General features: G+C 37.4%; 2 protein-coding genes across 2 annotated transcripts; one reads left to right on the top strand and one right to left on the bottom strand.

The window, feature by feature from the left end:
- The first annotated feature begins 443 nt into the window (after window positions 1-443).
- On the top strand, window positions 444-7421 carry LOC113751531 (serine/threonine-protein phosphatase 2A 65 kDa regulatory subunit A beta isoform). Its single transcript, XM_027295570.1, has 13 exons — window positions 444-544; window positions 1121-1519; window positions 1948-2194; window positions 2808-2920; window positions 3329-3408; window positions 3714-3855; window positions 3946-4026; window positions 4388-4492; window positions 5103-5285; window positions 5712-5804; window positions 6603-6742; window positions 6832-6898; window positions 7008-7421. The coding sequence occupies exons 2-13, from the start codon at window positions 1127-1129 to the stop codon at window positions 7125-7127; spliced, it is 1764 nt and encodes a 587-aa protein (XP_027151371.1). The 5' UTR covers window positions 444-544; window positions 1121-1126; the 3' UTR covers window positions 7128-7421.
- Window positions 7422-12565: 5144 nt separating this feature from the next.
- Window positions 12566-13927, bottom strand: LOC113753780 (probable carboxylesterase 17). Its single transcript, XM_027298020.1, has one exon. The coding sequence runs from the start codon at window positions 13843-13845 to the stop codon at window positions 12805-12807; it is 1041 nt and encodes a 346-aa protein (XP_027153821.1). The 5' UTR covers window positions 13846-13927; the 3' UTR covers window positions 12566-12804.

The raw sequence follows: 13927 nt of genomic DNA on the forward strand, positions 1-13927 counted from the left end.
TAGAACTTTCTTTGCTGCTTAAATTCCAACAGGCGCAAGGGAAACGGATAAATAGACTGTTGGTGAATTAAATCTTGTCTTATTTACTTTATCAATTATTTTTTCATACCAAAAAGGAAAAAATCTGAAAAAAAAAAAACACCAAAGAAGAGACCAAACTACATCTCTTATGTCTTAATGAGTGGTGGGAATACCCGTTAGAAAAATCCTTAAAATATGAACATGATGATTGTTTCTATGTCTTAACGAATGCTCGAGACAAAAAATCTTTAAATATGAACATGGTTGTTCGTCGCACATCAGTGCATCACTTGAGAGGAGAACCCATTGAAAGAAATGGGCCCCAATTTTTCTTTTGTGCCCAATAGAGCCAACTTTGTAAACGACCCAGTCTTTTGGGCTTCACAACGAAATTTCAACCCACTCGAAGTTGCAATAAAAATCTAATTAAAATCCACAATAAGATCTCTCTCTGTATTCTCTCCTCTCTCTCTGGAACAAAGCCTTCGAATCTGCGGAAGCCGGAGGGAGTACATCGCCACCGGTAACTCCTCCTCCTCCACCCTTTCTTTGTTTATGTATATGGAATTATTCTTTTGCAGAGAGCTGTGTTAATAATTCATATCTATTTATGAGCTCTGATTATAGGTTCTCTCTCCAGATCTCATTTCTCACAACTGCCTTTCTAATTTTCAATTTCTCGAGAAAAGAGGAGCTAAATTTCCTCTAGTACTATTAAGGACCTGGATATCTTGGTTTCCGCTATGCTCGTGATCTCTTTCTGCTTATCATTTCCATTTTGATTATTGTTTTCAAATTCTACACTTATATCTCTTTAATTTCCAATTACTACTGTCATTTCTGGTAAATAATCATATTTGTTTCAGACTGATTTTTATGTAAGGTTCTTTTTTGTTTGGTTAGGTTCTTAGCTTAGCACATCTTTTCAAGTTATAGTTGCTAAAACAATAAATTGAGCTCTTTTTTGAAGAAAAAATACACTATTTTTCTCCTTGTTTTCAGTGTGGATTCAAATGAAATGTTTAACCTTAATCAAGACATGCTACAGTCTAATTTTACCGAATTATGAAGATGATTTTTGTTGTCTTTGCTTTTCTAGGGGAAAATGTCGATGGTGGATGAGCCATTGTATCCAATAGCTGTGCTAATTGATGAGCTGAAGAATGATGACATTCAATTACGGCTCAATTCAATCCGTAGGCTGAATACGATTGCCCGTGCTCTCGGTGAGGAGAGGACACGGAAAGAATTGATACCATTTCTTAGTGAAAATAATGATGATGATGATGAGGTGCTGCTGGCAATGGCAGAGGAGTTGGGAGTGTTTATTCCTTATGTTGGAGGTGTGGAGTATGCTTCTGTGTTGTTACCGCCTTTGGAGACCCTTTGCACCGTAGAGGAGACTTGTGTGAGGGATAAAGCTGTTGAGTCATTGTGTAGAATTGGATCCCAGATGAGGGAAAATGATCTGGTTGATTGGTTTATTCCTCTTGTGAAGGTTAGAACAAAAGCTTGGTGCTTCGCTGTTAAAGCATGTCATTTGTACAGTTTTATGGTCAGATGTTTGTGAAGTTGATGTTTTGTTGTATTTATTTTCCGTGGAGCTTTTTCTATTTGTGGAGATATTCTGACACCATAAATTATGCTATAATGCTATCTACCGTAAGGGTGATATATGATTCTGTACGAGTTTCTTGGTTCAGAATTATAACTTTCATGTGCTAGACAATTCTTACTCATCATAGTTTTGGATTTTTTTTTCTCAGATCAGATTGTTGGTACATGAAAATTATCTGTGTTTATGAAGTGGTTCTGTTATTTTATCTTATCTTTGGTGTTCACCTGTTAGTTTTGAAATAATTTTTGACTTCTTACTGAGAAATTACATTGGATAATGTTATGACATTGTTAAATTCGACCTTTTAGAGGCTTGCAGCTGGTGAATGGTTTACTGCTCGAGTTTCTGCATGTGGACTATTCCATATTGCTTACCCAAGTGCATCAGAGATGCTAAAGACTGAACTTCGGTCGATATACAGCCAGTTGTGTCAAGATGACATGCCTATGGTGAGGAGAGCTGCTGCAACTAATTTGGGAAAGTTTGCTGCTACAGTTGAGCCCCCCAATCTCAAGGCTGACATCATGTCTATGTTTGAGGATCTCACTCAAGACGGTAAATGAAGAATACATCTCAATTTCTTCTTGTGACTACTGAAGACATCATGTATGCACTATCAAATGTGCATTAGCATAGTTCCTTTTCTGTGAATTATCAGCCTCGCTTTGCAGATTTTCTTTCCCTAGCCAACAACTTTGTGTTAATGTATAACATTTAAGATCCTTGGTTCAAATTCCCCCTGCCCTCTCTCTGCTTCATAAGTCCCACCCCTCTCCTGGTGAGAGGGGGGGGGGGGAAGCCATTTGCAATTCAAGACTAGGCAGCCTATAGCTTGTGGTGCAATGTAGGTGTAGTATTCTTTTGGTATCAAGTCTGAACTTGTTTTGTTTGTGGGTGATATTCTGCATATGCTTGAGAACTTGTTCATTTTTGTTCCCTAAAAATGTTGAGCTTATAAATTGTTGAAATTCTATAATTGTTTAGTGGGCAACTAATGCATATGGTTGATAATTGTTTGACAATTTCTAGTTCTTTTGCTTACTTGGATCTTGTGCTTCACTTGATTTCCAAGAATGCATATTGTTGACACCTCACTTTAAATGCTTTTAGCCTTTCACCAAAGAGATATCACGACTGCTTAGTGGTTTACATAACTATCTCTTTTCAGATCAAGATTCTGTTCGATTGCTAGCTGTAGAAGGTTGTGCTGCTCTTGGCAAGTTGTTGGAATCCCAAGATTGTGTAGCCCACATACTCCCTGTCATTGTTAACTTCTCCCAGGTACTCAGAATGGGTCCATTCACTTATCTTTTTTTTTTTGGTAACTACAAGCTTTGTGGTAGGAAGCAAAGTATTTTTAATGGGGAAGAGTGAGCATGGTTGTAGGTTTAATGGGGTTTGGAACCAGAAACCTTTGAGTTTTCAAGCAGTGTTATTATCATTAGAAGCAGATCTGTTTTTGATGGTTTGCAAGGTTTTTTAGATTTCCATCTTTGTAGGGGAAGCATAGCTGAAAACTTGAGTTGAGAAGGAAGAGGATGGTCCAGATGACATTGTCTGAACTGAGGATGCCGCTATTGCCTTTCTGAGTCTAGCTGTTTTGCTATAGATTTCTAGACTTGTTTTGGTTATGTAAAATATCTTGATATTTTGCTGTCTGAATGGTTCTTATGTTGTCTGTTAACTCAGGACAAGTCTTGGCGTGTCAGATACATGGTTGCGAACCAATTGTATGAGCTTTGCGAAGCTGTTGGACCTGAACCTACAAGGTATCTTGTATTTAAACTTACATTGTGCATGCCTGCTGATTGTGCGATATTGAAAAACTTGAAGTCATTTAACCTTGATTTAAACTTTGGCAATGGCCAAATTTCCAATTGGCACTTAGTTTATCAACACTGAGATTTCTGCTTATCATTTTTTTCCCGATGGTAAAGCTGTTGGACCTGAATATATATCTTTCATTATCTGCATATTTTATTCTTTGTAAATTTATTATCTTATCTTTTGCTTCTATGGAGGAAGCGGTCTCCTTATGAGACTTCTGACTGATGGTAATTATGATGCCATTAAGGACGGATTTGGTTCCTGCTTATGTGCGCCTACTTCGTGATAATGAAGCTGAAGTGCGTATAGCAGCTGCTGGTAAAGTCACCAAATTTTGTCGGATTCTTAATCCAGAACTTGCTATTCAGCATATTCTTCCCTGTGTGAAGGTACTTACTTAACTAACCTGAATTGCTGCTTGGTGATGACCTTATTGTTCATGTCATGTATGATATGTGCCTCTATTTTGCAACTTTCAGGAATTATCATCAGATTCTTCCCAGCATGTTCGATCAGCTTTGGCTTCTGTTATAATGGGAATGGCTCCTGTTCTAGGAAAGGTAGCCTTTCCATTTATTTATATTTTATACTGAAAATATCTATGCAGTTATCTGTGCTACCCATGCTAAGCCAAAGAACATTATCCTCTTGGTAAATTCCACTGGTTGGTGAACATGTTTAGTTGCTTCATATTTGTATTTTACCTAGCAAGGGGAAACAGTTCTGTTGGTAATTCTTTTTTATTCAATGCTTCTGGTATAGGTTTATATTGCAGAAATCTTTTACTGATCTTGAACTTTTTGTACTGTAGTGCTCTGCTATGATGTCAATATAATTTATTACAGCTATTTTTGCTTATTTTCTTGTGTACTTTGTGCTTTCATCAAGATTGCATTTCACTGAATTTCCTATCCAATGCAGGATGCGACAATTGAACAACTTCTCCCAATTTTTCTTTCCCTCTTGAAAGATGAATTCCCTGATGTACGCCTTAATATTATTAGCAAGCTCGATCAAGTCAATCAGGTTTGTGATGTTTAGTGTTTTGGATCTTATTTACTGTGTTTTCCAAATGCTCTCCTTTCTTCATCTATCTTCGGTTTCTTTTCGTGTATGATATATGCATCTCGTGTTGAGATTTTGGCATGTAACTAAGTGTAGTTTATGTGCTTTGCAAACTTGGATAAAGGAAAAGAAGATTTTGATTCTCCTTTTGTAATATCTTGGGCTTCAAATATGATGGTGGATAGCAAGTAAAATTTTCTATAGTCATTCTACTTTTGGCTACAACATGGATCAGTTGTTGATCAATGACTTAGATAGTAGTAGTCTTAGTGTTTTGACTGATGATTCATTACTTTTAACTGCTAAATAATTATACTAAGTGCTCGCAATTTAGTATTTTTTCTACCCAAAAAAAAAAAAACTCTGGTGTTATTATTATTATTTTTTGTAATTTAGTATTTTTTCCACTAAAAAAAAACTTGCAGTGTTATCTTTTTTCTTGTAACGTGGTCCTTTTCCAATGACATGGTTTATCTTGGTTTCAAATTTTGTATTTGTCATGCATTTTTTCATGCTGTTGAGTATATCTCTCTACTGATTTATATTGGTATCTAATTGCTCAACATTGCAGGTTATAGGAATCGACTTGTTGTCGCAATCTCTATTACCAGCTATTGTTGAGCTTGCAGAGGATAGGCATTGGAGAGTTCGCCTTGCAATTATTGAATACATACCGCTGTTGGCTAGTCAATTGGGTGTAGGTTTTTTCGATGACAAGCTTGGTGCCCTTTGCATGCAGTGGCTACAGGACAAGGTTGGTGGTATTATGTAAAGTTTCCTTGTAACTGAAGTTGATGACTATAAGTCTGATGACATCAGAGTGTGGATATCCAAAATAAATTAATGTGGGAGAGACGTACTTTCTATGCTAATGAATGCTTACCTGTTCGAGGGGGAAAGCAACCTACCTATTCTTCCATTCAGTTCTGTTTTCTTCCTATGCCAGCTTTTACTTTTCTTTGGTTTTTTGCAGATATTCATTCATCTCAATAAAAATCATCAAAACAATACTTCCACTTGTATCATCTCTTTAGTGTGAATATTTTTGCAGCATTCAATTTTGCCCATCAACCCACTAAGCATAATGTTTTCAAGAAAATCCATCTTATCCTCCTTGGACATGTAGTTGGTATATAAGTGCAAATACATTTTTGGCTTTACAGAAAAATTTGTCATGCAGGTTTATTCAATTCGAGATGCTGCTGCTAATAATTTGAAACGCCTGGCAGAAGAATTTGGTCCGGAGTGGGCAATGCAGCATATCATTCCTCAGGTTTGTCCGAGTACTCAACTATAAGATGCATTTTTTCCCTTCTCTATCTCTCTCTTTTGATTTGCTTGGGGTTGCCAGCTGTGCAAAATGATTGTTCTTATTAAAAATGACTCTGAATCAGTCTGTCCATGTACCTCGTACCGAGTAATTAAGATCTGGAGGTAATCTGCTGCTCAAGTGAATTTTAAGTGGTAAAAATCAACTTAGAATGCACCTGCAACTTGGCTGGTTTTAAACTTTTCCGGTATTATACCTAGTGGACCTGGTTTTTAAAATTTTCGAAATAGACTGAATCTAAGTGGAGAAAATGGGTGCTTAAAGGGTGTTAAATTATTGATAATGCAATTGTTGCATCATTTTTCTTCTGAGAAGGCCTGTATCAGAACCAGCAGTAAAATGAGTTTGCTCAGTATCAAGCTGCAGAACCAGCTAAGCATTTGTATCATCATAGTTGTTTTTACCATTAAAGTGATCATTAATGTCTTCTATAAAAGTTGTAGTCGAATGGTATTCTTTTATAGTGGTTACATGTTTCGACTGTTTTCTCTAATACTGAGGCAAGAGTCAAGACCATGGAATATATCATTTTCTTGTTGTGTTTTAGCACAAAAAATATGGGGAAAAAGATAACTTTGAAAAATTAGAAAACGGGGAAGAAAATTAAGAACTTTATCTGATTGTGCAAGTTGAGAAGTAATTTAAAATTGGAACCATGTTGTTCTAGTTTCTTGCTTCCTTGCATATATGGTGCTTTGTTATTCCCTTAGATAAAATAAATGTTAAAGCACCTTTCTACAGGTTTTGGATATGACAAACAATCCACATTATTTGTATCGGATGACCATTCTTCGCGCAATTTCATTACTTGCTCCTGTCATGGGCTCTGAGATTACTTGTTCTAAGTTGCTGCCGGTGGTCAACACTGCATCGAAGGACAGGTCATTGACTTTCTCATATTTAATTTGGTGTTAGTAGGCTTGATTGGATAGCTTCCTGAACCTGCAGTTCTGACATGTTCTCTCTTCAGGGTTCCGAACATTAAATTTAATGTGGCGAAGGTGTTGCAGTCCCTGATTCATATTGTTGACCAATCAGTAAGCATTGCTTGTTTTTCTCTGAATCTTGCTCTTTTTACATGTTGAGTTCGGTTAACTTTGACTTCTTTGTTTTATATGCAAATATTGGGACTTTGTTCGTGCTTAGGTGGTGGAGAAAACGATTCGTCCATGTCTGGTAGAGCTTGCTGAGGATCCTGATGTTGATGTCCGTTATTATGCCAATCAGGCACTTCAATCAATTGAAAGTGTTATGATGTCCAGCTAGACCGTTTTATCAGACGAGAATTCATCACAGAAATTTTTATTCCGGTTTCTTTTCCTGGTGTTTCTGGATAAAGACTGTCTGATTGAAATAGCTAATTCAAAGTTTAGTGTTGATTTTCTCCCTTCACTCGGCTGAGTGCTAGTGTATGGCAATTCCTGAATATTGTTCAGATAATTCGAGGATGCTTGTTGCTAATGTACATGTTTGTCACTTGTAAAATTACAGTTCAATGACAAGCTGCATTGTGCTTGAATTAAAGAGGAGAATGCACGTGACCTCTCTTTTTGATTTTTTGATCTTTATAGTTGGGGATATAATATCAATGAACATGGTTTTAACGAGTAGAGATGGAAGATTGACCATCAACTTATTTTTGTCTGAACGAGTGCATATTCAAAAAAAAAGAAAAAAAAAAAAGAAAGCCTTTTATTCATGAACATAATGTGAATAGAAAGAAGACCTTTTCGATCACTCCAAATTGACAAATTTTCTGAGGGAATGTCCTAACATATCATCAATATTATTCAAAATAAATGTGTATTGTACAGAAATTATGTGTAAAAATATGACTGCGTCCCCAGAACTTTTTTTGTTTTAAGGCATTTCCGTAAGCTTCTGTGAGATATTCCGCAGGCTCAATGCAACTTTGATGATTTGGAGTGGCTGCAACTTACCTGGGGGTTGAGGCAATAAGAAAAGAAGGGTGGCTCCTGCCAAAACATTTCAACCACCAACTCAAGAAAAAAGACCAAAAGATTTCAGCAGTTGATTTCTTCCTCCTTGAGAGCAGTTTAAATAGGACCACAACCAAGAAGCTCTCCACAAAGCACAGCCAACGCCACACTTTCCATCTGCGTTAAGAAATCATTCTTCTCCCACAGACGAGCAAAATAAGATCAAGTATCATGACAGAAGTAAGTGAGAAGCTGGAAGAAGAAAAGTACCTAAACCTAGAGCATCCCCTGTCCAGGTACTTTAAAGTTTCTCGACAACTGTGAATATTGTAGATATGATATAAATTCACTAGCTTGTATCATAGTATCTATTTTATTTTATTTTACATATTATTATGATGAAGTTTGGAACATTCCTCCAAAATGGATGCCCATGGACAGGCTTGGTCACGTTATTTGGACCGTTCCTTCATTATTATTTGTCTGAGATTTGGAATTAGCATTTGTATCAGATTATGTATTCTTTTTTTTTTTTCCTTGTTTTTGACAGGGAAAAGACTTCATGAAGATTTCTGGAACACTCATTTGAGCAAGATTATTTTAGCTACTAAAATCATGAAGGAAGTGACTAGGGTGACGAACCGTTTGATGGCCTCATCCTCGGACCTTCATGATGGTCAAACGTTGGTTTTGGACTAGCAAAACCAACTTCATGATAGTCTTTAAAACACCACCTTAGCTTCCATACTGGGCTAGAAACTAAGGAAAGCATTCAATTTTTCATTTAGCATTATAAACATACAAGTGAAAATATTATTATGTAACTTATTTGTCATTGAAATAATAGTATATCAATTTATCATTTGGTAAGTGTATGAATTTGTTCTTGATCAATTTGAATTTTACTTGCTTGGTTTTGAATCATAAGGGGAGACATTAATACCTGCCATTGACGTTTATTAAGTTGATTCTAGTGCAACTTCCAAATCTCTCCCAAACAATTCCTTCTCAGAAATCTCTAAAATCCCTCCGACACGTACAAAATTTTAGTACATCTTTCTTTGTACAACTGAGTATACATCATTTTCAAGTCCTAGAATTACATTCTTTTTCTTCCTCACTATTAAAATGTGGATTTTTATTGGATTACAAACATAAACAATAGGATCGGATCATTTGGTCTTATTTTGGTACCATATGAAAAAAAGGCTTTTGATAACAACTCACTCCTACTTTTCTAAATACAGTACGTAATTCAAACGACGTTAGGAAAAAAACAGGTCTATCTAGATCAAATGGATGTATTGCAGGGTGCGAAATTTGAACTCTCGACCTGTAATTTAGTTTAAAGAGAGATTTTAAATCCCCTTTGATGACCAACACGTCAGCATTTCAAGTACCCACTCTTCTAGTTTACGAAACTCAAGCCAACCACCGGGATTTGCATGAGCAATTTCATGTAGTTACAAGTTTTGGTCAAGAAAAAGGTGCCTGTTGTGCTTGTGCAGCATGCTTTGACGGATAATATTCCACTCCCCCGACTTAGGCAAACTTAAAAAGGCAAAGCATCAGAATATATCTATATTGGTACAGCTATCAAATCGAGTCTGCAGCTTGGCACCTGAAATCAACGATTTCGTCATACAAGTTTTATTCGAGGGATGCATGTGGAATAAAATGAGAGCACGTAACTGAGAGCAAATTATCAAATGGGCGAAAGCAACATATCTCCACTTAGTTATATAAAAGCTTCTCACAATTCACTATTTTGATTCTAAACTTATTACTTGTAGTAAAATATTAGGGAAAACTGCACCAATCGTCCCTCACATATCACAAATGTGAAAATTTAGTCCTTCAGAACAAAAATGATCAGTTTTAATCCCTAACAAACAAAAAATGATCACCTTTAGACCTTTTTCACTTTTCCGAACAAATTTTGGCCGGAGCTCACTGGGTCCACATGCAATGCCCAATTTTTAAAGGGTAAAAGTGGCAAATCACTGTGTAAAATTCCCCCCTCCCTCTTCCCCTTCCTCTCAAACCATTCTTGATTTCCTTCTCTCAACTTTTCAGAGGGCCAAAGAAGAACCAGCAGTAGAGATTGGAGAAGCAAGAGGAGAGTTTGTGATAGAAATTCAACAAAATCAGAAGTAAAAGTGAGTTGGGCTTTCTTTAATTTACGTATTTGGTTTGTAATTGATTAATTTATTGAACGATTTTGTTCATTTTTTTTTTGGTGTTTTTGCGTTCATTTTAGGCATTGTTCCCATGACTTTTGAGGAGAAATCAGAGGCAACTCAGGCGGTGGCTGAAGTGGTTGCTACAAAGGAAGAGGTTTTGAAGGAAGAAAAGGAGATGGAGAAAGTGTAGCAAGTGAAGGATGTGATTGATGGTGATGAATGCAAAGAAGGGAAGATGGTTGAGAAGAGTTCTTCTTATAGGGAAGAAAGTAATTTCCCTTCTGATCTCAAAAAGTTTGAGAAAAAGGCTTTGAATGATTTGAAATCGAAGCTGGAAGAAGCCATTTTGGGGAACAATCTCTTTAAGAAAGAAGTGGCTAAAGAGGCTCCAAAGGAGTCACCGAAAAAGGAAGGTGAAATGAAGCATACAAGAAGTAGATGGCCTTTATGTTTTCTGCACAGCATTCAAATGCCTCAAGTTTTGGTGCATAGGCAGCAGCAGACAAATCCTCTTGCTTCATGTGAAAATTGCCCCTTCAAATCTCTATTCAGTTTCTCAGCCAGATAGCATAGACAATAACCATGATAGCAGGCTTCACCAAATATATGGCGTAATGACTCTCTTATTCCTTTCTGGGAATCAGCAATAAATGTGATTTGCCTGGATGTTGAGACAGCAGACTTGAGTTCTGACAGAAACCAATGCCAATTTTCATCAGTCTCTTCATCAACAACAACAAAGGCTACTAGAAAGACACTATCATTCTCATCTGCAGATGTTGCAGCCAACAATGTGCCTTGATACTTTGAGTACAGAAGAGTGCTGTCAAGGAAAATAAGAGGCCGACAGCCTTGCTGAAAACCAGATATTGATGCATGAAACGAGACAAAGAGCTTGTGGAAGCTGGAGTCCTCCTTTGTCATGAATGTGGCAATACTACCTGGATTTGTTTCCATTATCTTTTGACAGAAGAAGGGTAGTTGGCAGTAGGCCTCTTTATAAGATCCCTAAAGCTGCTCACGGGCAATCTCCTTGGCATGCCATGCCTGCGAGTAGTTCAACTGAATGCCATACTCACGCTTTATGTCCACGGCAATATCCTTAGGCTTGTAATTTGGAGAAACTTTCGACTTTTCCTTGATGATATTTCCACCCTTGTTGCTCTATAACCAGCTTTTACCGAAGTTCCTTCACAACTATGCTTGGCATTCATTTTCTTGATGCAGATGAGCTGGGTGGTAGCCAATCTGGCCGCATATATTCTCCAAGGGCAACCTTCAGATTTGCATTTGACAGTTACACTGTGACATTTTTGGAGTTTTGGATGATGAGGAGCTCTACAAGAAGACATTTGGGACTGAGGAGAAGCGCATTCAGTTCTTGAGATGGAGAGTCCAGCTTATGGAGAAGGGAATTCAAAAGCTTGATTTCAAGCCTGGCGGTGTCAATTCCTTGCTTCAGATCAATGATCCCAAGAACTCACCCGAGCCATCCAGGAAGGAAGTTCCTGTTGCTACAAAACAAGTTGTTCTTCTTCTCCAAGACAACTATCCTGAATTTGCAGCCAAAAATATGCTTCTTAGTTTTTGTGTTTTTTTTTCTATGAATGTTTAACTAAAGTTTTGCACACTTGGTCCCTCGCATAATTGGTCAACAGTGATTTGCCACTTTTATCCCTTAAAAATTAGGCATTGCATGTGGACCCAACGAGTTCCGACCAAAATTTGTTCGGAAAAGTGAAAAAGGACTAAAGGTGATCATTTTTTGTTTGTTAGGGATAAAAATTGATCATTTTTGTTCTGAGGGACTAAATTTTCACATTTGTGATATGTGAGGGACGATTGGTGCAGTTTTCCCAAAATATTACTAGCATCAAAATGAATATTAGACTCAACATTTCAAGTTGTGTCCATAGTCTATTAATTCAGATAGAATTGTACTGCTAAGTTAAACTAATTTTAATTTTAGATAATTAATTTGTGGGAACCTTTCGTTTTGCACTATATTTATTCAATTATGTAAAGATGAGAACCAAATCATGATACATTGCCCCATAAACTTCAAAAAATTTCAGAAGAAGGCTTGAAACTTTTATAAATTTTTAAGTTTTTATCACAATCGCCCCATCAATTTTTTGAAAATATCCTTCTCCATTGATATCGCTTCCCTGTATCCTGAAAAGTCCTCGTCTTCTCCATCCTGAATAGCTCCACAAAACTATATGATGAGAAATGAAAAATGGAAGACGATCAACATATTCTTTGGTCGAAATGCTATTTCCTTGAATTAACCCGAGATACCAGTGGAGATTGTTATGTGATTTAAAGTTCAAGAAAAAGCATATGATTAAAAGTAAAGGCAACACTGCCATTGGTTTGACAAAAAATGGGACCATGTACAGCAAACAAAACCTTAAGTACTACTGCTAGAAAAAAGTGAAGACAACAAATTAGAGATGAAAAGTGGGACGTACAAATGTTTTGGAACAGAAGGTGTTAATACTTCGGAAAACAGATAAAAGACGGATGAATGGCAAAACAGCAAATCGTGTACAATTCTTGATTCATATACACGCAAACTCGAGGACAATGATAGAAAACTAGTTGCATGTGGGATGTCAAAGTTAGTGCGCAATTGCACACCAAATTAACACCAGCAATAGAAATATCAGTAGCATTTTAAACCGACGAAAAAGGCCAAAAGGAAAACCAAGAAAGAGAATAACAAAGCAACACCAAAAGAAATTATACATATATTTCAACCATAAACTTTGCTTCTAATTACACATGAAAATATTATATAAAAGCCCGGATTATTGACTATCTACTGATGAAGTTCTTGATTTGGAAGATTAACTCGTCAGTTCGAGTTATAGCGATCTGAGACTTGTTTAGAATCTGAAATGCATGCCCGACCCCTTTAGACACCCCATGCTCGACTTTCTTACCAGCACTAACTAAAGCATTGCAAACCTCCAAATTTCTGTCTTTCAATATGTCCATTTCAGATATACAAACCACCATTGGCACGAGCCTTATATCCTCCAATTTTGGAGCCCCTTTTGCTAGTGGATTGCACCATGGGTGGTCACGGTTCGCCCCCACCGGCAAAGATAGCCTCCAATATGTATCTGATGCTGCCAAAGTAAGCGCTGACCTAGGCGGCTGCACCATATACTTCTCTGAGTAAGTTCTGGACTCTCCTCCAAAAAATGGTTGAATCAAGATCGCCCCCTTAAAGCCTAATGGGCTTAAGGCCTCCAACTTGCCACCGGGCGATCCCAGGCGGATGGCGATGTTGTAGGCGATATTTGCACCAGCACTATCACCAGCAAGGAAGATGCTGGAGAGGTTGCATTTGCTAGTGAACCACTCATTGGCTGCACTGAAGGCTTGTTGTTTGATCCAAAAAAGGGCCTTAATGCCATCATCATATGCTGCTGGAAGAGGGTTTTCTGGGGCGAGACGATAGTTGACTGACATGATCACACAATTGGCTTTTGATGCTAATTTTGCAAGAAATTCATGGTAGCAACTCCAGGAAGCTGAACCGACGCAAAATCCACCACCATGAAAGTATACTAGTAAAGGGAGTTTGGCACGGCATTTGGGCACGTAAAACCGCGCCCAAACGTTTGTACATTTGTCAATGACGATATCTGTGGAGGTCAGGGCCTGATCTGGAGCCACGGCACACGTAACACTTGGCACAAGCTGGGGTCTTTCCACGTGCCCATCTTTGTAAACCTTAATAAGCCCTTCAATTTCTTCATGAACTCTATGTTGCTGATTTTGTTCTTTGTTGAACTGAAGGCTCAAGCTCGGATCAAACGTCATGGCAGCCATTCTCCTCTTTCTCATAAATAAAAGATGTGCAAATCTACCGAAGCCAATTGTTAAATGATGCTTCTGTACTCAAAACGAATATAGACCATGGGCGCCT

This window comes from Coffea eugenioides, chromosome 11 (genome assembly GCF_003713205.1).
Source record: "Coffea eugenioides isolate CCC68of chromosome 11, Ceug_1.0, whole genome shotgun sequence".
Lineage (NCBI taxonomy): Eukaryota > Viridiplantae > Streptophyta > Magnoliopsida > Gentianales > Rubiaceae > Coffea > Coffea eugenioides.